Raw genomic sequence first — 23422 nt, forward strand, 5'->3', positions numbered from 1 at the left:
TACTATCAACTACATATATACACTATGCTAAAAACAAACAAGAAGCAAACTAGAAGAGAGAATCAAAACATCGGAATATATAAAATAGAAGGGATGGTTTTACAATGTATTTTGCTTATAGATATTTTCACAGTTCATTTGTTTGTTTACATTTAAGTCGGATGTCGATTTCTTTTTTTGTTTCGCGCGAAAAAAAATTTAAATAAGCTCATTGGATAATTATAATATCATTATCGCATTATCCAATAAAATGTCTCGTTTCAATGTTTATTTGTTTTATTGGCTAGCCTAGTACTTTATGATTATATGGTTAAATATTTTTGGATGGATATACGTGTTAAAGAAATAAGAATATGAGAATTACAAAAAGAAGGCGAAGGTAGGTTTTTTTTTAGATATCTTTCGAAGTTAAAGTTTTTTGTAGAGAAGAGGATGTGTAGCTTCTTTAATAATAAGTTGACATTCAAGTCGAGACGGGTATGTTGCCTACCGATTTCTGTCGTATATTTCTTCAATTCCGGTACATATTTTAAATAAAGGTCACAAAAGCGCATGTCTTTAGAAAGTTTAAAACACGAAGATTTTTCGTAACAGCTTTGTTTAAATCAACTCGTTTTGGTAACGGCTTAAAATTTTACGAACAGTTGTGAAAAACATTGCGCAATTTATCCTGAAACGTGTATCTTCATTCGATTTAAGTGACAAAAAAAAAATAGGAACACTTTTGTCAAGTCCCGTCAAGGCAAAAATCTTAAACATAAAGTTTAAAGAAAAGTGCGTATGACCCATGAAAACATAAAATAATACTTAATTAAAATAGAATAAAAATAAAACACACACACACAACTTAAAATGCAATGGTTTACCATTTCATTTTAAAGTTCATCTAAAAATTCCACAGGAACTAATCTCACCACATCTTTATATTTCTGTTTATTGTTTGTCTGTTTTCTACCCTCATCATGTTTACGTAACATTCTTACTAACAGTTATATCGTAGTAAAAAAAAAGATTTAAGTTCGCGATGTTTGCTTAAAAGACATAAGCTCTGTGACAGTAGCCCCATGATTTTGATTTCAATAAGTGGTTTAAACTACATAAGATAAAATGACCTTTATATTCTTTTGTTTTTTCTAACTCGCTATGAAAATTACTTATTTCCATGAGAGGTACTGGCGACAGTTAAGGCCAGTGTTTCAATGAGAAACTGCGTAATCGGTTGAGATACTTCAAATATAAGCATCACTGTATTGAGTTCTAATTCAGTGGACACGCACGAAAGTTGACATGTGTACCTATTTTTTTAGCATTTCAAAACAGCTAGAACATTAAAGCCTTGTTTCTTCCATGCGCTGATAGTTCTATTGGTGACATCTCTATAATAATAGCCGCCATCTGCTTGTCTCTTCGCAAAATTGTACCGCAGTAGCAATACACAAATATGTCTATAAAGGACGGGCGATCCCGTGGATTTATTTATGGGTCACCGACTAGTATAATAATATGCTTTTCACAGTTAAAGTTTTTTTCTGCTCAATTCCAGTTTCAATGTTTTGAATTGTTATACCGTGTTAATAGCACGAGAAAGACTAAATATATTACTGTCCAAGAAGCATTTTCCTTACTATAGATACTATAATGTATATTACTAGTCGTTAGTCCGTGAAAAAATCCACGGGTACGCCCGTCCTTTTCATACCGCATTGCGTGCGTCTCGCTACCTGCGCAGCTAAGCTACCATTTTGCGTGACAGACAGACAGACGTATACGGGTATGATAATATAGACTAGTCGTTGCCCGTGAAAAAATCCACGGTTTCGTCCATCCTTTAAATTTACCCGTGGCAACAAAGTGGACAACAATATATCGCATTTGATATTCGTGTTTCCGTAACATCATTTTCTAACTCAGCAGGGGTCCGCGCAGAGACAGACAGACGACGGCTATTATTATAAAAATAATATCTATACTATGGATTGATTATTAAATAAATATTATTAAATAATAAATTAAAATTATCACCAAGGTGTCTCTAAATAAAATATGGCTGTAGCAGTTGGACATTTTCCCAACATTGTGCGATAACTATTGCTACTTCTTAAAAAAATTTAACAATTTTAAGTAAATGGGGTCGAGATATGCACATATTTGTGGGATTTCTTCTTTATATATATTTTGCCATTGCATGTTTCCGGGAGAAATTTCACTGAGGAATAAAGAAATGAAGTTTTTATTTTGACAAATTTATCTTTTTTATGGATTGGGTGCTAAAAACTTATTTGTGCAAATATATATTATATTTGACAAATATGCTGAAAATAAGTCGAATTGCCTTTTAATACCTCCTCTGATAAAATATCTATTATAATATATTTATATGTAAAGTAAGTAACATATAGTTTAAGAATCTTGGGCTGTATATAACACATTATTTGTTTCTTTCTTTATCTCTTCTTTATACACCCACCATATTGCTGTTTCACAATCAGACTATGGCGTTGAATGAGGTAAAACAGCACTATACTTAAAGTGAAAAAGAACGAAGTTTTAAATCTGCAATCTTCTAAATACAATATTAAATGTGCCCTTACTATACTCACGCATAAGCATATTTTAAAAAGCATCGAATCCTCAAAATGGTCGTGTTCCCGGTCAAAACATATTTTACTTAATGGCAAATTTTGTTAAGTTAACACCCTGTGTACACCCTGTGTAACTTTGTGCTCATTGAAAGTGCTTATGTGTCGCTGCCCTCAACTAAAAAAAATTCGTAAATACTTTTAGTACAATATGCCATATTTGGCTGAATATTGTCGCAACGTAGTAAGTAATGAAATTTTCGGGTAATAAAAATTTAAAGCGAGAAAATTTTAGGCCGATCAATAAAATGGGATGACAAAATTTTTGGACTTTGTGATCATGAAGTAATAAATTCTTAGCAATCTTATAATTTTATGATAATTCGCACTCATTTCCAATTTTTACGACATCAAGTACGTGACTATGAAGATGCTTAGTAATTTCTAAATTATATCTAAAATTTGAAATTGCCTCGAATTATTTTTCGGTCTAAATCCAGGCCGAGCTTGTGATAAGGTATTAGAAATAAATATTTGGTGATATATTTTCCTTAACTCTATCCATTTCTGAGAATAAGTTTGCGCTGGGTGGATTTTCAACGTAAGACCTGAAATAAAAAAAGGGGCGCAGCAATAGCTTGGTGGAAAGGTATTTTTTATATAAATTGTAATAGATGGTAACATGTTCTACAGTAGATGGTGACGCGTTGTTTTTCCTAAGATCTATAAACAAATAGAAACAATTAAAGTCAAACAACGCTTAAGATAAAGCACTTCTTTGTCGATTCAAAAATTTAGAAGATCAAAATAGAACAAGCTTTTATTAGACTATAATATGTATCACACTGTTACAACAAACAGTTTATAGTATTACTCATATGTATTAACTGTACGTGATATCAATTTCGTATTAGTCACAAATGCGTGACTTTACGCCGACATTTGGTGGGGGGGGGGGGGGGGGGGTGGCAATATAATGTCATGGATATTGAATTTTATAGTAACGTTTTATAAGGTCTAAATCACAAGTGATCCAAATGTTACACTTAAAGTGTGCAGTTATTCTAACTTAAATGATGCTCATCCGCATAAATTCGACCTATCCATTTTGCTAGTAAAAGATATATAACTGTCGAAAATTTTACTTAGTCAAAAATTCCTCCCAGTTCATATAACTTCCGTTTGCTTTTATCTAAGACCTTACAATCTATGTCTAGCTATGACCTTACTTATAAGGACATAAAGGACCATCATCATTTTTTTGTATCTAATATTTAGTAGAGAAGACAATTAATAGAATCCAACCGTTAATTTGTAGTTAGAGTTTGCTTTTCATATTATGAATGACCTTTTAGTTTGAAAGATTTCCTTAATTTTTTTAGAGGCGTGATATTGCGCACTAAAATACAACCACGTCTTCATCCTTTCACAATAATTTGCACAAGTTGAGTCATACCTGCTCAGAAGCTTAATTGACAACATTAGTGCACTTTTCCTTAGCCAATTCGTGACAGTGAATATATAAAAAGGCTATGAACTCATACTGAAGTTGGTAAATAAATGACACAAAAACAGGATTAAGAACTTGTATTATCCTATTCATATAACGACAAGTAAACATTTAGCGACATTGGCTGATAAGAATCATCACTAATAATTATCCTGATAATCAATCATGCTGACAATGACAATCAATATCGTTAGTTGACACTTGTCAACCTGCTTCATCAAAAATTAAATAAGCTAGATTAATTAGGAAACAATAAGAAGCAACACCATCCTTGTTAATTATACAATTTGTCATTTGTCCAGTGTCTTGTATAAAAGTCGCAACGTGTTTCTCTAACTCTTTAGTTTCTTCTGCATCTGGGTAATGACAGAGGTAAGTGCAGTTTCAACTAATGACTTAATTATTTAGTAACTCTATAATTTATTTATACTTATCACCAGCAGTCTTCGTCTCAGTGATTAGAAAAGTGTGAAGTCTGAAGAGAAATGGGATAGATAATTTTGAAACATAGTCACTGAAAAATACTTAGCAGCTTTATCCAAGATCGTGAAATCAACGGTTTATATTATTATTATCATTAAAATTATTTATCCAGGATAGCCTCTTCAGTTCCTATTGGAACTGCTATCAACGAGGGTCCTGTGAAGGAGGTCCTAGTACATTTTAATCACCCATTTGAGCTACGAAAGTTCTGCTAAGCACAACAATCGCTAAAATAGACAAGAGCCTTAGATTTTAATCCTAATATTATGCTGAGTGCAGAGAAGAAACGATGTATTCACAATTTTATAGTCTCTAGCATGACTCGGCCGAGGTTTGAAATTTTTATTTTTATTTCTAACTATTTTAAAATTTATAGGACTATTTAGTTTGCCATAATTCATCAATTTATTTATATATGCAATGTATCTTATTGGCATTTCACATTTATACAAGTTTGACCATAAAACATTAGAAACTAAACAGCTAAAACAAGTCTATGACAGAAGAATGCAGCCAAAGAATGCCATAGTTAGTAATTTATGTTAATTTATGTCAGTATTTAATTGGCATGTTTGCCTGTTGCTTGGGAAAGTTTATTGTTAAATTCCTCCGATCTTGACTAGGGTCAATTAGCTCATGTATTAGAACATGTTGTGACATCAACACTTCCGAATGTAGCATTTTCCATTCTTAAAATAGTGCCGACACAAATTTCATTTGGTATTTCATAGCGTTCCGACATAGCGTTCTCTTTGGAAACGGATTGTCTCTCCATCCGCATTATATAAGTAACTTAGTAGCGATATTAATTCACTTAATAATTACGTGGTTGTCTAGCTGTTAAACAGTTGTGGTGCTTGCACAACTGTTAGAGCTTATATGAGATGTTTTAGTGCCCTTAGTAGGCCCTCATTGATAACACTATCAGTATGAAGTGAAGAGTTTAACTTGGGTTATAATCTGATAATACTAGTCGTTAGCCCGTGGAAAAATACACGGGGTCGCCCGTCCCTTATATATCACATTTTGTGTTTCCGTTACGGGACGCGGTAGCCCTTTTGAACAGGCAGAATACGGCTATTATTAAATAGACTATTTTATCAATATTCTAATTGCTAATGATCTGTGGAAAAATATAAATAATAAAAAGGAAGGCAAACATTTACGTCGTCAATGGCTCGTCCATATGCACAAAAAATTATTTTCAGAAATTGAATAGCACGTTGTTTTTATTGTGTAGAGCTTAAAACACTGACTAGAATAATGTGTAAGATTATATGTTTTTGACGAACGGCTAAAAAGATATACAGGTTTAAATGTTTTAGGTGGCATCATCAATCCGTGTGTATTGAAACAGGTGGGTTGGTCTAGCTTTTTGGGAATTGGTCCAGTTTTGGTCGCAGGACCTTAGTGCTATAAATCAACTCAGTGCTCCAATTTTGGTCCCATTTATGCCCTAGTAACACACACACGGTAGATGACGCAATTTATTTTCACCTAAGTTATTTGGCCCTAAACTTCGTGCAATGCAATGGCTTTGCTAATCTTATTTACTGTAATGACGTCACTCTATTGATTCTCGTCGCGTTTTAACAAATAGGGCATAATATTTCAGTTACTTCAAAAAAAATCCATCCGCTTTGGGCATTAGAGACAGTTCAGGTTATGCTCTATAAAAATATCAGACCGGGGTAAAAAAAGGTAAAAAAAAGAGAAATTAGAATAACTAGTTGTTAGCCCGTGGAAAAATCCACGGGTTCGCCTGTCCTTTTTATATCGCATTGCGTGCTTCTCGCTACTTGCACAGCTAAGCTGCCATTTTGTGTGACAGACAGACGAACGGACAGACGTATACTGGTATTATAATATAGACTAGGCGTTAACCCGTGGAAAAATCCACGGGGTCGCCCGTCGCGTTCGCTCGTCCTTTAAATTTACCCGTCACAAAGTCGATAAAAATATATCGCATTTGATATTCGTGCGCATTTTAAAAATTTCGTGTTTTCGTTACGCGACGCCGCTTTCGCGGAGACACAGACAGACGACGGTTTATTATATAGATAACCAGCCTGGTTATATTTTTGATATTCTTATTTAAAGAAGCGTGTATTGCGTAATTTCAATGTTTGTAAGGGTGTCCTTATTAACATATCCGCGCTGTGCACTGAATCACAATCCCCATAATTATTGAGCAAATTTCCAAACCATCCGGCTGACTGTATCTTTTCGTTTATGCTAAACTCGTGTTTTGATTATTATTTATAATTTATGCAGTGGTATAAGCTGAATTAAAAATAATACAGTTTAAACAGGGTAACTTTTATTTGAGACTATGCTTAATAATTCCAATGACAGTCTTTCCTGATTTTTAAAAAATGTTAATCGTGTGAATTCTCCCTTAAAAACAGTTTCCGTTAATTTATTTCTTCATTAAGTAAAGCAGTGGTAAGACCAATATGTCAAATGTTTTTACTGTTTCTCTAAATTATAAAATAATTTCTTTCTGGTTTCATTAACAGAGTTTAGCCACATTGTTGTTTTTTTACGATTTACGTCATCTTTTTGTGTCAAAATACATCAACTTATCATCAGACACACATCATGTGTAATAAAAAAGCTGCATTATTCTCATTTCTATGCATAAGCACCTGGAATGCGTTTCCTTATTTAGATTTTCCCACTGCTTTATAAATTATGAAGCTAATTAATCCTATGTATAGTACTTAATGACTGTAATTTTTCCCAGTCTCATAGCTATGGAAGCACCTTACCCTAAATAATATGAGCACCTTTGTTGATTAAATGAAGAAAAAAATACTATTTAGTTTAACAATAAGTTTTTAATGTGCACACAAAGTCCAATAATGTCTATTTTTCTCGTAATTTTCCTCCACAATTGTGGTTTGCCACGATGTCATGGATATCTACCGTAAATATAAAGGATACGTTAATGTGTTGTTTTATAAGGTCTGTGTTTATTTACATGCATCTCGCGTACGCCGAACAATAAATTGTTGGAATATACAAACAGTTAATTAGAAAGAGAGACCTCAAAAGAGTAAATGTCTTTTGAATGTCCGCCTGGCTGATACTCATTATCAACGGCTGCTTACATGCAGCTGAATGCAAACAGTTAATGAATGATTATGTAAAAGAGGACTTATTAATTAGAATACGTCAAGACACACACAGAATTATTGTAACATTAATTAGAAAGAAATTCTCATAATACATGCAAATGGATGGATGGACAATGGACAAGCTTTAAATTTGTCGTGTTTCTATGTATTTAATGGTTTAGATTTATAAAAGAGGAAAGAATACCGAAAATAAGGAATTGTAAGTAAAGGACGTGTATTCTTTTTCAAACATCCTTGCATAGTTTTCCAACAATTTCATTCAAACAAGTAGAAAGAAAAATTGGCAAGCAAGTTCTCAGTATGTAAACAATAGAAAAGTTAACAAAAAATCTATCCCCATTGTTGTAAACAGAACTCTTCATTTATTGTGGAGTGTTATAAGAAGCAAGAATTCTATGTAAATCCGTTTTACAAGCAACACAAGACTTGATGCAAATTAATTGTTGATATCAACTTAAACTTTATTAGGTTAATTAAGCCCTTATGGAGGTGATAGAAAATATAATTTCCGGCCGAGGGTTAGCACTTATTTTATTTAATCTATCTAATCTACTATCTTTATTTACATGATAAATATGTACACGATAAACAAGCTTTACCATTAAAAAGATCATAAGGAAAAAACTATAATGACATGGTAATATCAAACTCAGATATGAAATATATATTCCCAATTCCACATTACTGTAAAGGCAAAAAACAATTCTTTTGAAATTGATAACATAGTTTTTTTCCTTGGCTTTTCCTTGGCTTTTCCTTAGCCAAGAAAGTATATTAAATTATACACGCTTTATATTAAGAACATGCTTTATAAGAATTTCAGGCTGGAATAGGTTTATTGTTTAGAACAATAGAGAAATAAAAAAAGATGACCAACTTGACTGGGTTTTTTTTTAAAAAAAAAGAGTGTATTACAGTAAACGTGCAGCTATAAAAGTGACAAAATGATCGTAGCCGGTTTAGACGTAAAGCATATGAAAACAGTCTAGCTGTAAAACAACCAAGACATTCTCGCACGAGTATCAGATGAAAACCACTGTGAACAAATACATTATCGCTAGGACAACCGAAAATTATATTAAATAAACTCTCCATGGACAAGAGTTATTACAACCAAAACTGTGTTGATCCCTTTATGAATTCATTCCATACTTTTTAAACATTTCGCATTGAATTGCGCCATTTTTGATTTATTAAATTACAGAACAATAGGCCCTGTTGTGCAAAGTCAATTTAAACGATCGCCACATAAAGAGCTTGTTGAAGATAAGACTTAGCTGAAGACGGATCAGAATTTTTCTAGCAAGTGCATAAATATATTTTAGAGAAAGTATATATATATATATATATAAATAATATTTTATTAATAAAGTTTGTGATATCATTCGTAGCATAATTAGCATAATTTGGCAGAAAAATGCGTTTGTATATATAAAACACTTCTAAATGACTGTCTGGTGGATCATTACGATTAGTAATGTTTATATTAAGTATGTATACAACATGCTTAGAACATATGTGTAATTCTTTTCTTATTGTTTCGTACTTCGTAGTATGATGACAGTACACGAGTTATCTGAATCTGCTTCACGATAAAGATGGTAATTTTGCATGTTGTATTTAGTTATTAAATTTTTGTATACTTCTAGATAGACTAATTTAAAGTCTGAAAAACACGTTTGGACAATGTGAATATTATTTCAATGTGATTTAATAAAGATGTATCAAAATTTGCGAAATCTTCTGGGATTATTGCTGATGTCAGCATCTTTAGTGCTAGGCTATGATATATTCAATGATGTTTATTATCCTGGCAAGAAGGGTACCCTACTTGAAGAAGAAGACTTCTCACACCTACCTAAAATTTTCAAACGATATCGACGTATTGAAAGAAGAACTAAATTTACAGGCCACCATAACGCATCGTCTTTTTATACATCCCACGAAAGCGGAAAAGAGCAATTCAATGACGTCTTGTCGCATCTATCCTGGGAAACGACGTCGGTCAGAACAGGAAGACGCGTCGCAACGTACGTGAATGTCGCATCGAACCGAATTGGCAATACACCATATAATCAAAAAATTATATACTACCGTAAATTAACGGAAACAAAACGAAGGAAACGAACGAGAAGGAATATTTACGGGCAAGACGACCGAGCTTATATTCCGATAAATAAACATTTCGGACTAAAAGAGCCGTATAGTTACACCGTTAAACTGTCTGTCGGGTGTACAGGAATTATTATTTCGCCTCGTCATGTGTTAACAGCAGCGCATTGCATACATAGCCAAAAGGACTACCTTGCTGATACGAAAAAACTAAAAGCTGGATTTTTACAAACTGATAATAAAATCGAATGGATTTCGATTAAAAGCATGAAAGTATCGAAAGGCTGGACAAATGGTAAAGTTGAAAACGGCCCGTTTTATGATTATGCCTTACTGAAATTAGTACGAAAACACGGACGGCCTTATATACGGTTAGGTATAAGCGAAAGTGAACATCATGGCGCCGGTGAGAGGATTTCTTTTACAGGCTTTGATGAAGATAAACCAGCGAACACGATGTGGTATAGGTAAGAATATAATTTGATTTAATTATTTACTCTTTAATTTATTTCGTAACTTGTTTGTTTATTTATAAGTAAACTTAATTTTATATTAAGCTGATTCATGTGTGGGTCACTGGGTCATATTGAATATTTATTTACGTCTCACTTATTCACATATTAATAAACTATACGTTTACAGGAAACGAGTAAAAATATGCCCTCCTCTAGATTTTGTGTTTATGTTTAATGTGTCATCTTTTGGTCACACTTGATATTCTCACGGTTGACAGTTCAAAAACAAAACAAAGGCTGATTTTAGTTTTTTAGACAAATAAAAAAAACGTCGTAACTATGAAAATATGGCGAGTTCTTATTCAATTTAATGTTCTCATGAAAAAAAGAAATTCTAATGGCATAATAATAGCCTCTTCTCATGAGATGTTTATTGGCATGGATACAGCATTTTCTTCTATATAATTTCCTCACAAATACGTTTCATTTAGCCGTCGATTTATTAAGCAATTGAATTATTAGATAAAATAATAGTTCGGGAAATAAATTAAGAAAAATAGCAAAAAGAAAGTTTATATTATATTAGAGAAAAACTAAAAATATGATAAAACTTTTTTAGAGGCCCGTTTCATTTCAAGCGTTCTTGACTACCGCAATTCAAATGGTCGGTATTTGTACACACGAATTGCATTTTTTTTTTCGCTATGGCGCATGTCCCTTCTATCTATTGAAGTTGTCACGCGTTCGTTGACAACATTTTTAAAAACCAATCAAAAAAAAGAAAACGCTGCCATATTTGTAGTAAACATTGAATACCTTTAGTTCCGACGTCAAAATGTCTAGGGCCTGCTTCTAAGAACGCTTTAAGGAAAACTGACTTTAACTCTAATTTAAACTATAAAGTTAAAAAAGAGAGAGAGACAAATAGAAGTAACTGTAGGCAGGTCAAATACTGCACTTTTTTGCATTCCCATGTATAAAAATAAAGTCCAAACGCATTATCAGAATATAGAAACTCCACTATGCTCGACGTGGTTGATTTAATAATCGTTTGAATGAAAGTTAAAGATAGTATCAGTATTGTCACAAAATGATCAAACACGAATCACGATTTTACTTACAACTTCATCATTATCAGCACACGATTTTAAGGTAGCTAAATGTCACAGACTAGAAAGAAGTTGAAAATTCCATTCAAGATATATTTGGTGTAAATTTGACATACATAAAAATTCATTAACCTTGAGGTGACCACTAATTAATGTGACAAAGTCTTTAGTATAAAAACTTTCCAAATTTGCAAACTAGGTTTTCCAACTCACTAGAGTTACGCGTTTAGGAAATCGTTCTGAGAAATTTAGATGAGTCACAATAGACTTGTTTTACACAAAATAAACATATCATGGCAATTCTTTTATGTAAAGGCATCATATAAAAATATTTTAATCTTTCTACGTAGCAAAGCAACAACAGCTCATTCAAAGCTACCTCCCGTAGAGTGTAATGGTTTTTCATGTTTGCTTTTTAATTGACAAAGACTTTCGTAGGTGTAGCTACAACTACTCGCCTACTAAATTTATCTTTTGGAAAAATCTGTCATAAATTAAATAAGTGTAATTGATATGTTACAATCATTTTTTTTATCATGTGCCAAAACTATGTGTGAGCTTAGTTGACATTGATAACAAATATCGCATTTGCTTCTAATAATTTTATTTAGAAATTTAATATATCTTACTTTATTATGATCTTGTAAATAAGGGAAGGTACAAACAATGAAGGATTTAGAAATATATACATTTTTTCAGAGTCAAACAAAATATTTGGGGAGCTTTAAGATAAAAGAGTATGTTATGAAAATTAAAACCAAATCAAAATCCTGTATGAAAATTAAACTTTGTAAAAATCAAATTCGCAAAGCAAAGAAATTTCTTCTCAGTAAGCAAATTTTATGTCCAGCAAAGAATGATCTTTAAACAGGAATTTTTGAGGACATTAAAAGATTTTAAATAAATTGCGTTCAAGTTCCTTGTACTATGCTAATATTTGCAGAGATAAGAATTTCCTTTTCAGAATTAATAGAAACATGGCGTAGTTATTTAGTGCGGTTTTTGGGTCCAAAAGTTAGTGGAACCTGTTTTAAACGTTTTAAAAATAAAGAAAAATGGCCATTACCTATTATACAGGACAGGCTTAAAATTACTGTTGTTATAAAAGATTTTTGAACAGAATATTTGACGTCCTATCATTTCACTTCCATATGAAGTATGACACAGTATGACTTTGTTATTATTTAAGGTAATTCCATCATCTGTCTGATCAATGGTGCGATAAACATTCATAGTTTGAAACACGAAAACATCAATTTGGTTGTTAGTTAATTAGTTGCTAGGTTTTTCGTTGATTAAAGAAACAAATAGCCATAATTAAGTAATTAAGCTCATTAGGTTGAAAATGAAAAGTTTATATATCTCAAACAAAGCGGATGTGAGAGGGATAAAAGTCGAGTTATTGTGGAATTTTCAATGGACACGTATAAACACAGGAAAAACAGAAAAATATCTGCATTTGATTTCAATATTACTTTTGTCTACTGCATAGAAGAAAACTCCTTACCAATAAAAAAGGTGGAGTCTTTATTGAGCAACGTGACAGCTAGAGCTCATGTTACAAAATAATACTGCTTAAAAACACACGTATGTTATCTCCTATAAAATAAAATAAATGCTCCTATTTGGAAGGATAGACGCTATTTTTCCTGTTTGTGCATCTAGATTGCAAATATATTTTGTCATAGGCTGTTGCTGAAGCATCTGGGACGATGTTAGGGTGGTGCCAACTACAATGAGTCCGACATTTCTTACACTAACCCTCAATAATCAGTATATTATGATATTATAGGCGTAGACTTCCTGAACAATGGGCTATATTTTTTTGTTTTATTTCACCTAGCAACAAAATTATCTTGTGTACTTTTAGCAACAGAGTCAGTATTGATAAAAAGTTGTGCTAGTTAAAAAATTTAAAATGTATGTGTGCCTTATTATAATAATACCACACATGAAGTCTCACACGGGGAAACAAAACTTCTGATACAAAAACTACTGTCATTCTTACATTTTTTAACAAAACTGATCCGTTTTCTAGACCTCTCTTAAACCTGCATTGTATGGTTTCCAGTTGATTTTTAAATAGACTAAGATTTTATGAAATAAAATAGAGACCTGTACAGGAGAATGACTATTACACCCACGGAACAGGTGTTTCATGGACAGCAGATATATCAAAAAGCTCTATGAAGCAAGGTTGATGCCATTACAGTACTAAATTCTGGGAATAACGCCGCATGAGAATAAAAAGTTCCGGAAATACGTTTCCAAGCGATTCTGCATACCGCATTATCAATAACTCGTATATTAGCGATCGTTATCCCATCAATTAAAAACATGACCACTTCTAATTAAGGACAGGTTTCCCACTCATTAAGAACAAGTTGTGTAGATAATGCATCCTTTCATCTTGAGAAACTTGCGGTGTATTGCTTAAGTTTGCAACAAAGTTCTTTGTATGTTTGCAAATATCATCGATTAGATTCAAGCATTAACATAAGGATTGGTCAAAAAAATCCAGACAAAGAAGCATATTTATAACGCAAATATGCTTCTGGAGGGGGGATTTTAATTTCGTGGTTTGTAACTACGAAATTTCTCGTGCACCAATAATTTACTTGACTTTAATATACCTCAACACGTCATCTTTTTATATTTTATACTTTAAAAACGCCTCCCCTTAAACAGGTTTTCTAACACAAAGAACTCATCAGAAAACTTGACGTTTATTATTAGATCTTAGAAATTAATTCTTTTTATCTTATGAAATTATACAGACTGCTGATAAAGTTTTTATGTAATTTTGATTAAAATAATTGAAATGTGTAGGATGTTTGAATAATTAGAGAGATCATACATGAAAAAAAATCCAAATATGGTGCGTCCGAAACAATTTACTTTCTACAGGGGCTCAATTTCGCGAATGTTAGCAAAAATCATGAATGCGCAAAATTTTGCTAGCTCCCACGAAACGAAAGTATTTTGCAACGACATCACATTATTGTTAAAAACTTTAACTCGCTTTACTTGAATAAACTTTTATCCCAATATGTAATATTAGAAATGGAATAATGTTATTTTGAAATTTAGTGAACTTTTATATCTCACAGCATACAATACATAGATAACGCTAACCTCGTTCCCAGAGTCTTTTGTCTCTGACAGGTTGCGCTTTTTGACAGGTCCTGGGATCGAGGGTAAGATAACACCTACAACTTCCCTCGAGTTGAGCAGCAATTAGAAAGAGATAAGACATATGCACTGCAGAGATCACACCAGAAGAGGGCCAGCGGCAACCTCTTCTCCAGGACTATTTGCTTCTCAACGGCGCTGCGCTTTTTGATAGTTCTAGCGCCACGGTAAAAGGTGCTAGAGTCGATCTTGGGTCAGCTGTCCATGATTTCGCTTGACCTTTTTGATGAGTAAAAAGCTAAAAGCAGGTCAATTTTCTTATGAATTTTATCAACATTTTTAAATCAGTCACGATCTGTAATTTATCATTCCTTTTCATAACTAATTGAAGAAACAGTTTCAAAGTGCTGCTGGCTCTAAGTAGTAGCTAGTGTCAAAATACAAGTTCATCACAGATTTTCAAATGAAGGTAATTAAAAAATCAATAAGTAAATAACTGCTCGCCAGTACTTACGTCATCATATTAATTAGTGGTAAAACGAAACTAGATTTCGTTAACCGCAAGATCGATTCCCAGCTTTTCAAACGAAATGAATCAATATTAGCAACAATTAATCTAACTTTTTACATGTTTGCGAGAAATAAAAAAAGAGAATGAGCGGTGTCGATTTCGCAGGTTTTTACCACGTGTTTCGAGTACGGTTCTCGATAATGACAAGCTTAATTACATGACGTTTCAAATTCGAAAAGCTTGTAGCAGCTGCATTAGACTTCATTACAGGTTTTTATGGGCGTTTTTGTTTAAAGACATGATGACGTTGTACTTTACAATTTTTTACTGGCTTGCATTTCAAAGCATTTCGACCGTCCACTGATAAATTTGTGCAATGGAACCCGAGTTTACAGTTAAGACTTCAAAACTGTCACTTTACTAAAATAATCTGTATTGAAAACTAAACCTTTGTTTTCTCAAATATTACATAAAAAAAATATTGTACCTTCTTTTGTGTTTAGGAGGACCAGAATTTAAAGGGCGGGGTGGTTATTAGACAGGGCGTTTAAAAAAGAGATAAGAGCTCTAGTAAACAGCCGCGACCGAGGGCCAGTAGCATTTTTTTATATGAGGATGAAACGCGTACTTTCATCGATACATCAAAAAACGCTAAAGGCCCTGGGATCAAGGTTGTCTAGTAACAAGATTATTATTTTTCCTGCTTCGTGTATTACAACTTGTCACTCTCTTGTTCACGAAATATATACCTTTTTTTCAATACTGACACCTTTCTATGTCTAGGTCATGTAGTGTTATGGAAGACGACCCCAGTTTTTTATACCATTACTGCGACGCTAAGCCTGGTTCATCCGGATCCGGTGTTTACTCCTGGGTATATGACGAAAGCGAAAAAGAATGGAAACGAGCGTTAGTGGGCGTATTCTCAGGAAACAGATGGCGTAAATATGATGAATTTTACGTAATTCAACGTAACTTTAACGTAGCAGTTCGGCTCACGTCAAACAGATACGCGCAAATTTGCAAGTGGCTTGGTAAAACTGCTGACCAGGTTTGTCATGCTCAAAACAAATAAGGAGGGAAAAACTTGTGAATAACATAATTCGGATATTTAAAGTTTAAGTTACCCCTAATATTAAAAAGTTGAGTCTTTTCGCTCTTTTTATTGCTGCAATGTTCCGCTTTTGCAACCTCGCTCTCAGTGCGTCTTTTAAAGACGGCCATATATGACAGAAAGCAAAAATAAGCCTTGAAAACAAAGTTGTCATTTGCTTCTCTTTTTTAATATTACTTGCATCAGCTGGTCAATTTTTCGTAGCTAAAAATGAAAATTAATTCAAAAACATAACAGGCAAGCCATTTCAAAATTTCTTATTTCCAAACCTTTTCAGTATGTTTGTTGTGTGCTATGTATTTAAAGAATTACGAAATAACAATAATATAATTTCTGGCTTTATTTATTAGTTCTTTGAAAGAATTCATAAAAATTATATTTTTAAAACATTTTTTTTTCTCTCTGTAAATATATACATATTTTATGTAAACATAGCATCAAGCTGTAGTTTTGTGTTCAAATAAATATTGCAATGGAGATGAGTTTTATTTGAAATAACCGTCTTAAATTAAAATCGTATCCAAGATTTTTCCTTAACTACAGGCTTGGGAAGCCATTATTAAAATGGTACTATAAAAATAAACAAATTAGAAACAGATTTCCATAGCACGAAGTAAATTGTGAGTCGCTTACCTAAAATATATGTTTTTTTGTACTTTAAGCTAGCCGCAAATAGGGCCAACATGTTGGTCGAATATGTTGGCGCACCAACTCTCTTTTCCCGTACACAAGTCAATAAGCTGTCAGATTCTTTCATTGTCTTTTTTAATGTTTTTAATTCCGCTATTTTTCCGTCAAAGAGGTAGCCTATACAAATAAACATTTTCAAATGGAAAACGTGTTTGTCTCGATTGCCGCTAGCCTTACGAAAGTTTAAAATCGAACGTTTTTGTATTCAAGACGTGAAAATCGAGCGTTTGATTTTTTACTAGGTGACTTAAGGAGAACAAATTAAAAAAAAAATGTCTTCGAATTTTTTTTGTTTACATAAGAAAATTGATTTTTGATATATAATGCAATCAGTTAAAAACGAATGCTGACCAGTTTTGACGTTTCACTTTAAAATACAATGCTCTCGGTTAAGGACACAGACCTGCAAGGTTGATCCATACTTTTGACCTCAGACTTTGTATTTTAATGGGTGTGCCCTTTGCTAAACGTGTATCGAAGTTAGGGACTTTTTCTTTAACACAAGATTCGGTTCTGGATGCTCCAAGCGCAGCATATACCACTACTTTTGTAAGCTGGGGCAGCCAGAACTAAGAATTGGACTAACTACGGTCAAAGCCTTCTTGCTCTTAAAAACCATTTCCTTAGTCACATTTTTTGTTTGTTTATGAAACTCTTGCAGTAAGAAACCATTCTAAGCAATTTTCATTGATTAAAAAAGCACAGGGGATCCGAACTAATTAGATACTTTTGAGAACAAATAAAGTTAAATCTACTTTGGTTTCATAATTATGCAAAAAAAGCTAAACGTACATCTTTTGAATCTGTGCTTTTCGTTTGGCCACCAGAACAAGTGGAGCAGTTGAAGCATACCGATCTAAACGTCAGGTATGAAAGAGGAGCAGTTGGAGCATACAACTTTGAATTTCAGGCATGAAAGAAATAGCCCCTCACTGACATTGCGCATACTTTTCTACCTTGTAATAGTTTTTTTTGTGTGGAGGAGGAAATAAATAGAAATATTAGATCTCAAGATAGATGCCAAGTATTGAAATATCACTCACAAAAAAGTTTTAAAAAATTTGTAACAGTATCTACTGTTGTTAACCGTCGTTCATATTCTGTAACTGGTAAAAGTGGATGCGGAAAGTCATATTTGATCAATTTTTTTTTCAAATCCTTCACAAAGTTATTGGTTAAAGTGGTTGAAAGAAGGAAGCAACAATTTTTTTGTGTAGGTCCTACAGATGTAGTTGCTGCAGACATTGGAGGTACAACAAAGTATTCATGTTTCGAAATATATTGAAATAATTATGTGATAAAATGCCAATTCATTTACGAAACGAGGCTGGTGTAAACAGGAGTTTGTTTCTAATGCATAACTTGCACCTACAGGCTTGCTAAGGTTTGCTATATTGTTAATCATACCAATACCACAAAAAGACAGGAAAAAGATGCATAAAAAGTTGTTTTAAGCTTAAAACAACTGATTACAAAGTTGGCAAAAACATTTAAAAGAAAAAGTAACACTCAAAATATACAGAGTTAATATACATACATAGTATCTAAAAAGTTTAAAGTATAAATACAATTATTAATAAATATAACATAACCATAACATTAACCGATTTTTCTTTTTCAGCGTCTTTGTTGTTGTTATTTGTTGTTGTTATTTGTTGTTGTTATTTGTTCTTGTTATTTGTTGTTGTTATTTGTTGTTGACCTCCAAAAGTTTCTTGGTTTGAAGAGATGGATAACGCCACTGCCCTGTGTGACAAAATCTGTTTGAACAAAACTCCACTTTTGTGTGATTCTAAATTCAGCTTGATCAAAACGACGTCGTGTCCCCTTCGTCATCTGGGACATTCCAAATTGATATTGTTTTTCCTTTATTTTTGACGATTGTAGGGATTAAGCATTATGATAAAAGCTTAAACATTAGTTATTTCTCAACAAGCGTCGTCAAAAGTAAAACGAACTCAACTTTGCCATTAAGTACAAGAGCTATTTGTTACCATTAAAAAGACACAAGTGTAAACAAAATGCCCCTAAACTTTTAGCGATGCACCAGTAAAACATATCCAAATAAACATAAAATTAATACGTCTACACATCTACGTAGGCTTTCATATCGTAAGCGTACATTGGACTACTACTGCCTCTCATATGATATAACACAACATATTGCCCAGATAAGTAATTATCGCATTCTACCAGCATTTCAACATCTGAGTACGGCGGAAGTAATGAGCAAAACTCATTTCCGTATTTTGCATTTACATTACCGATACTTATTTCAAATCTGTCGTTTGTACTGTGTATCATCAATGTAACAAATCTTATTAGTTTTTCCGAACCAAGATTTAACGAAATGAAGGCATCAACGCTACTACTTGTGCCTGCCATCGTACCATAACTACCATCGGTTAATTGCGACGCAGGATAAGAAGAGTAACCTGGACTCGCATAAGGCGATCCATACAAACCTTGAAATTTGTTAGCTGAAAATATAACAAAACATTCAAAGAACAATGTAAAGTAATACACTCCACCTCATTCCACGGGGTTTTTTTCTCTTTCAAAAAAAAAAAAAAAAGGGAAAAAAACAAGGTTAATCCACATCAAGAGGAAGTAAATGTTGATTACCCTATCAACAAACAGGACAGGACAACTTGTAACAGGACAACTTGTAACTTTTTTATATATCAATGCAGGTCATGTTAAATCAACATCCTCGTTGCGCAACCAGTTCAAAAAAATAAGCTTTTATTTATGTATGTTAAGGGGCACAAAAATTAAAGGCTTAAATAACTGCCACAATCGCAAAGTTTACCTTTTTCCGAAAATTATTAAAATCACGGTTTTTTGGTCAGCAAAATTAAAGGCTTAAAGACAATTAATTCTGATATATATCACAACCAAATCTCGGTATAGGTTACGGCAAATAGCAAAGCATGGTTTTTCCTTTGTTACGTGGTGTCATTCATAAAGAGTGAGACAATGACATAAATTTTTAGGATGTACGTACAGGGCACTTTAGTTACACTCATAAGCGCAAGAAATATACACATAAAATTTGGTACTTATTACAAAAATACCACTGGGTTTGTTTACAAAAGAGAACAGCCTCGATGTTGTTTGATGTTGTTCTTACAGGTAGCTTAGCTACCCTATACTTAGATTTAGGATTAAACTAGCATTTATTACTTAATACTCAGTAAAATAGGTCAAGTTTGAATATTAAACTATTTCGCTATAACTAGCTAGACTAAGTATGAAAGGACAAGGCTGAGCTTTTTAGCTGGGTTAAAAGTCAAAACTTAAAGAGGAAATTACATCACATTTTTTAAGATTATACTACACATATTTGAGAACACATTCGGGAAAATTCATTGTTCATCAAGTTACGACATATGGCTAATATGGAAGATTTCTTCATAAAAAACATCAGAAACTTTTTTCATGTGGACTACTTTTACATTAACAGAAATTAAAAATTTGGGATAAACTTTTGTGATTTTTTCATTCATTAGTTTTCAAATTTCTCGCCGGAAATTTTTAAGGTTTAAAACCCATGTCCCACAGTAACTTTCTCATCCTTATCCTAATGTTAATACATAATCTATGCAACAGCTTTTGCAGTAAAATTAAAACACATAATGAAAAAAGGTTGTTATTAAAATATTATAAATTAATTTCAAACCGATTAGTCCCTGCAGCCCTTTTGGTGTCAGCGGTATGAAAAACTATGCTAAAACTATACTACGTAAAAGTCCTATTACTTCAGTAAAAATTGAAATAATGACTTGAAACTTAGTATTAACCAGTTTGATTAAATGAACCTAAAAAATTTTTTTACTACTATCATAGTTTTTGAGTTCTTGAATTTACCCATTTTTGGAGACACCGATAAACTGATTTTGACAGCATATCAATTTTGACAAGCCGTGATTCTCAGAATTCAAAATAATTCAAACAGATAAAATGTCGTACAGATTTAGGTCCAGATACTTTATCCAGCTCAGAGAAAGTGGGAATGTGCTTCTAAAGCACAGTGCCAAATACATATTCTAAATTTTATGCTGTATAAATACAAAGTGGTTAGAAAGTTATTTTTTGTCCACCTGTATCTGCAACATGTTTACAAAATAAATATTATCCAGATGTGACCATCCCTCATCATCAGACATCGGAAAGGTGTTTCTGTCCTTTACTTCTCATTGTGGGGTACCTCAAATTCTTGTAAATCCAATGAAAAAAAATTACTTAAGAATTCCTCTTCTTTCCCTTGTACTACTCATGGCATTTCTTTGCATGTCTTTAGTTCCAACCCACGATCCCTTAGCTTTCAACCGCGTCTCGCTCACAAGTTTCAGCGCTAGCCAAAATTATGGACAACGTCGAGGAACCCTGGGTAATTTTGAAAAAATATGGCTCTGCCTTATGATTCTCAGATATTTGCTGCTGATATCAGCATATTTTAGCCCTCGAGTGCCACACCTCCATATATATAGGAGTCAATTATCTTTAAATAACTGCCACAATCGCAAAGTTTACCTTTTTCCGAAAATTATTAAAATCACGGTTTTTTGGTCAGCAAAATTTTATTCCCCAGAAATGAGAAAATTTCCACAGTAAATTTGTGAGAAATACATACCGATGCACTGGTATCCAGGACTCTCACAAATATCAACACAAGCTGACGTCATTGGGCAAGGTGATAGTGATCGACACACAGGTCCCCTCTAAAAAAACAATGTAATACAACGCCTGTGAAAACGAAGAAGAAGAAGAAGAAGAAGAAGAAGAAGAAGAAGAAGAAGAAGAAGAAGAAGAAGAAGAAGAAGAAGAAGAAGAAGAAGAAGAAGAAGAAGAAGAAGAAGAAGAAGAAGAAGAAGAAGAAGAAGAAGAAGAAGAAGAAGAAGAAGAAGAAGAAGAAGAAGAAGAAGAAGAAGAAGAAGAAGAAGAAGAAGAAGAAGAAGAAGAAGAAGAAGAAGAAGAAGAAGAAGAAGAAGAAGAAGAAGAAGAAGAAGAAGAAGAAGAAGAAGAATGCTACATACGTTTGGAGTGCCATAGTTTGTTGAATAGAATTTCCACCCATGTCCACTTTGTTGTGTACCAGAATCGATCGCTAACAGCTCACAAGATGTGTTATCCACCTTGTGATTGAAATAGGCGCAAGTATCGTGCGAGATGCATAACAGAGCACAATCACGTGCTGTGACATCTGCGTGCGTCTCTTGCACCGTCCCAGAGTATCGTATATCTGTTTTAATGACCGTGAAATTTCCATTACGCTTACACGGTAGTCTTGTGATGTATGCGACACAAGGCAACACCGAAATGAGAATGATATACACGACACTACTTATTCTAAAACAAAACAAATAGTTGCATAGTTAACTCTAGAGGTTAGGTTATCAACCTCGTTTTCAGGACTTTATATCTTTCACTGGCTGTCCGCTTGTCTCGCCGTCAGATATACAAAGAGATAACAAGTCCTGGAATCGAGGTTGGGTAGGTTATTCTACCTAGAAGAAACAAAAATTTGTGTGAACAAAATAAAATTTTTAGAAGCTGATATTTCCTCAGATTAAAAGCACGCCTAAATTAGATTTTCTTTTTCGTTACTTTGTTGCAATGGTTAGAACTACTTCTCATTGAAATCATTCATGTAACTCGAATTAAAACTTTGTAAAAAATTAACAACAACACTACCTGCCCATCTTTCATGTTTGTTGTTACATTTTCAAATCTTTATCTAGTTTTATATAAGATTTTTGAACCTCTCGTTGTTTATATTGCCTGGTTATGATGTCAATAATTATCATTTATAAGTTTTATAAATCATATTCTATTATTATCTATAACCGCATATATTTATAATTGATAAAATATCCTTGTCGGTTATTGAAACAGTCATAATATACCTTGCATGAAATGTTTAATAATGCATTATATAAATTAAATGTCATTATTCATTTAATAAATCGTTTGTTGTGGTGGACTCTTGTAGCGTTTTTACTTTTATAAAGCCTCCTGGCCGATGTTCTTACAAAAAACAACCCTTTGATCACCTCTGACGTCCTAGTATTCCCGGTCGTCGGTGAACTGTAAAATGTGAGAGTTATGTTTTAAGAGTAATTGTTTTTTAGTGAGTACATATAATTTTTAAAAGAGATCAAAACAAGTGGGTAATTCATGAATTTACCACCACCCTCAGTGGTCTTATTATAGCGAGTCGCAGGGGGCTTGTTTGTAATGAAATATTGAACAGCATTATGAGTTAAAAACAAACTTCGTTACTAGGCAACGATTTGTGTGATATCAAAATTCTGGAGGCAAATGTTGATGCTTTTACTGCTTTTTTCTTTTTCCTCATGAGAAAGGAAACTTGTTTCTGTGTCATATGATATTGATGCTAATACAAAAAAAAATCAAAAAAAGAATCAAAAACTATTTGAGGTTCTAACAAGTAAAAATGTAATAATTTGATATGAATTAATCAAAAGAAAAAAGAAGACATAAAAACAAGCGCATTTATAGCGCATGTGAAAAATCTATTTCATTAGGGATGCAAGCATCAACAGATAATATAAAATATCGAT

General features: G+C 32.9%; 2 protein-coding genes across 3 annotated transcripts; one reads left to right on the forward strand and one right to left on the reverse strand.

Moving 5' to 3' along the window:
* The first annotated feature begins 315 nt into the window (after positions 1-315).
* LOC130656509 (serine protease 23-like) lies at positions 316-16622 on the forward strand. 2 transcript variants are annotated; one of them, XM_057459377.1, is made up of 3 exons: positions 316-379; positions 9362-10291; positions 15815-16622. In XM_057459377.1, exons 2-3 carry the CDS (start codon positions 9432-9434, stop codon positions 16104-16106), a joined length of 1152 nt encoding a protein of 383 aa, XP_057315360.1. In that variant the 5' UTR covers positions 316-379; positions 9362-9431; the 3' UTR covers positions 16107-16622. The 2 variants fall into 2 exon arrangements, with proteins under 2 accessions (XP_057315360.1, XP_057315359.1); XM_057459376.1 differs by lacking the exon at positions 316-379 and having other exon boundaries at positions 9140-10291.
* Positions 16623-18268: 1646 nt separating this feature from the next.
* On the reverse strand, positions 18269-22660 carry LOC130656510 (uncharacterized). Its single transcript, XM_057459378.1, has 4 exons — positions 22533-22660; positions 21875-22187; positions 21472-21559; positions 18269-19315 (listed from the first exon to the last, which is right to left on the reverse strand). The coding sequence occupies exons 1-4, from the start codon at positions 22538-22540 to the stop codon at positions 18921-18923; spliced, it is 804 nt and encodes a 267-aa protein (XP_057315361.1). The 5' UTR covers positions 22541-22660; the 3' UTR covers positions 18269-18920.
* Between the last annotated feature and the right edge of the window lie 762 nt (positions 22661-23422).

The sequence above is a fragment of the Hydractinia symbiolongicarpus genome, chromosome 9 (genome assembly GCF_029227915.1).
Source record: "Hydractinia symbiolongicarpus strain clone_291-10 chromosome 9, HSymV2.1, whole genome shotgun sequence".
Lineage (NCBI taxonomy): Eukaryota > Metazoa > Cnidaria > Hydrozoa > Anthoathecata > Hydractiniidae > Hydractinia > Hydractinia symbiolongicarpus.

Coding starts and splice junctions, on each gene's coding strand:
- LOC130656509 (XM_057459377.1), top strand. CDS start 9,432: ATGTATCAAAATTTGCGAAATCTTCTGGGATTATTGCTGATGTCAGCA. Junction 10,292..15,814: donor GCGAACACGATGTGGTATAG/GTAAGAATATAA, acceptor TTCTATGTCTAG/GTCATGTAGTGTTATGGAAG.
- LOC130656510 (XM_057459378.1), bottom strand. Junction 21,560..21,874: donor CAAACTATGGCACTCCAAAC/GTATGTAGCATT, acceptor TTGTTTTTTTAG/AGGGGACCTGTGTGTCGATC. Junction 19,316..21,471: donor TCCTGGATACCAGTGCATCG/GTATGTATTTCT, acceptor TTATATTTTCAG/CTAACAAATTTCAAGGTTTG.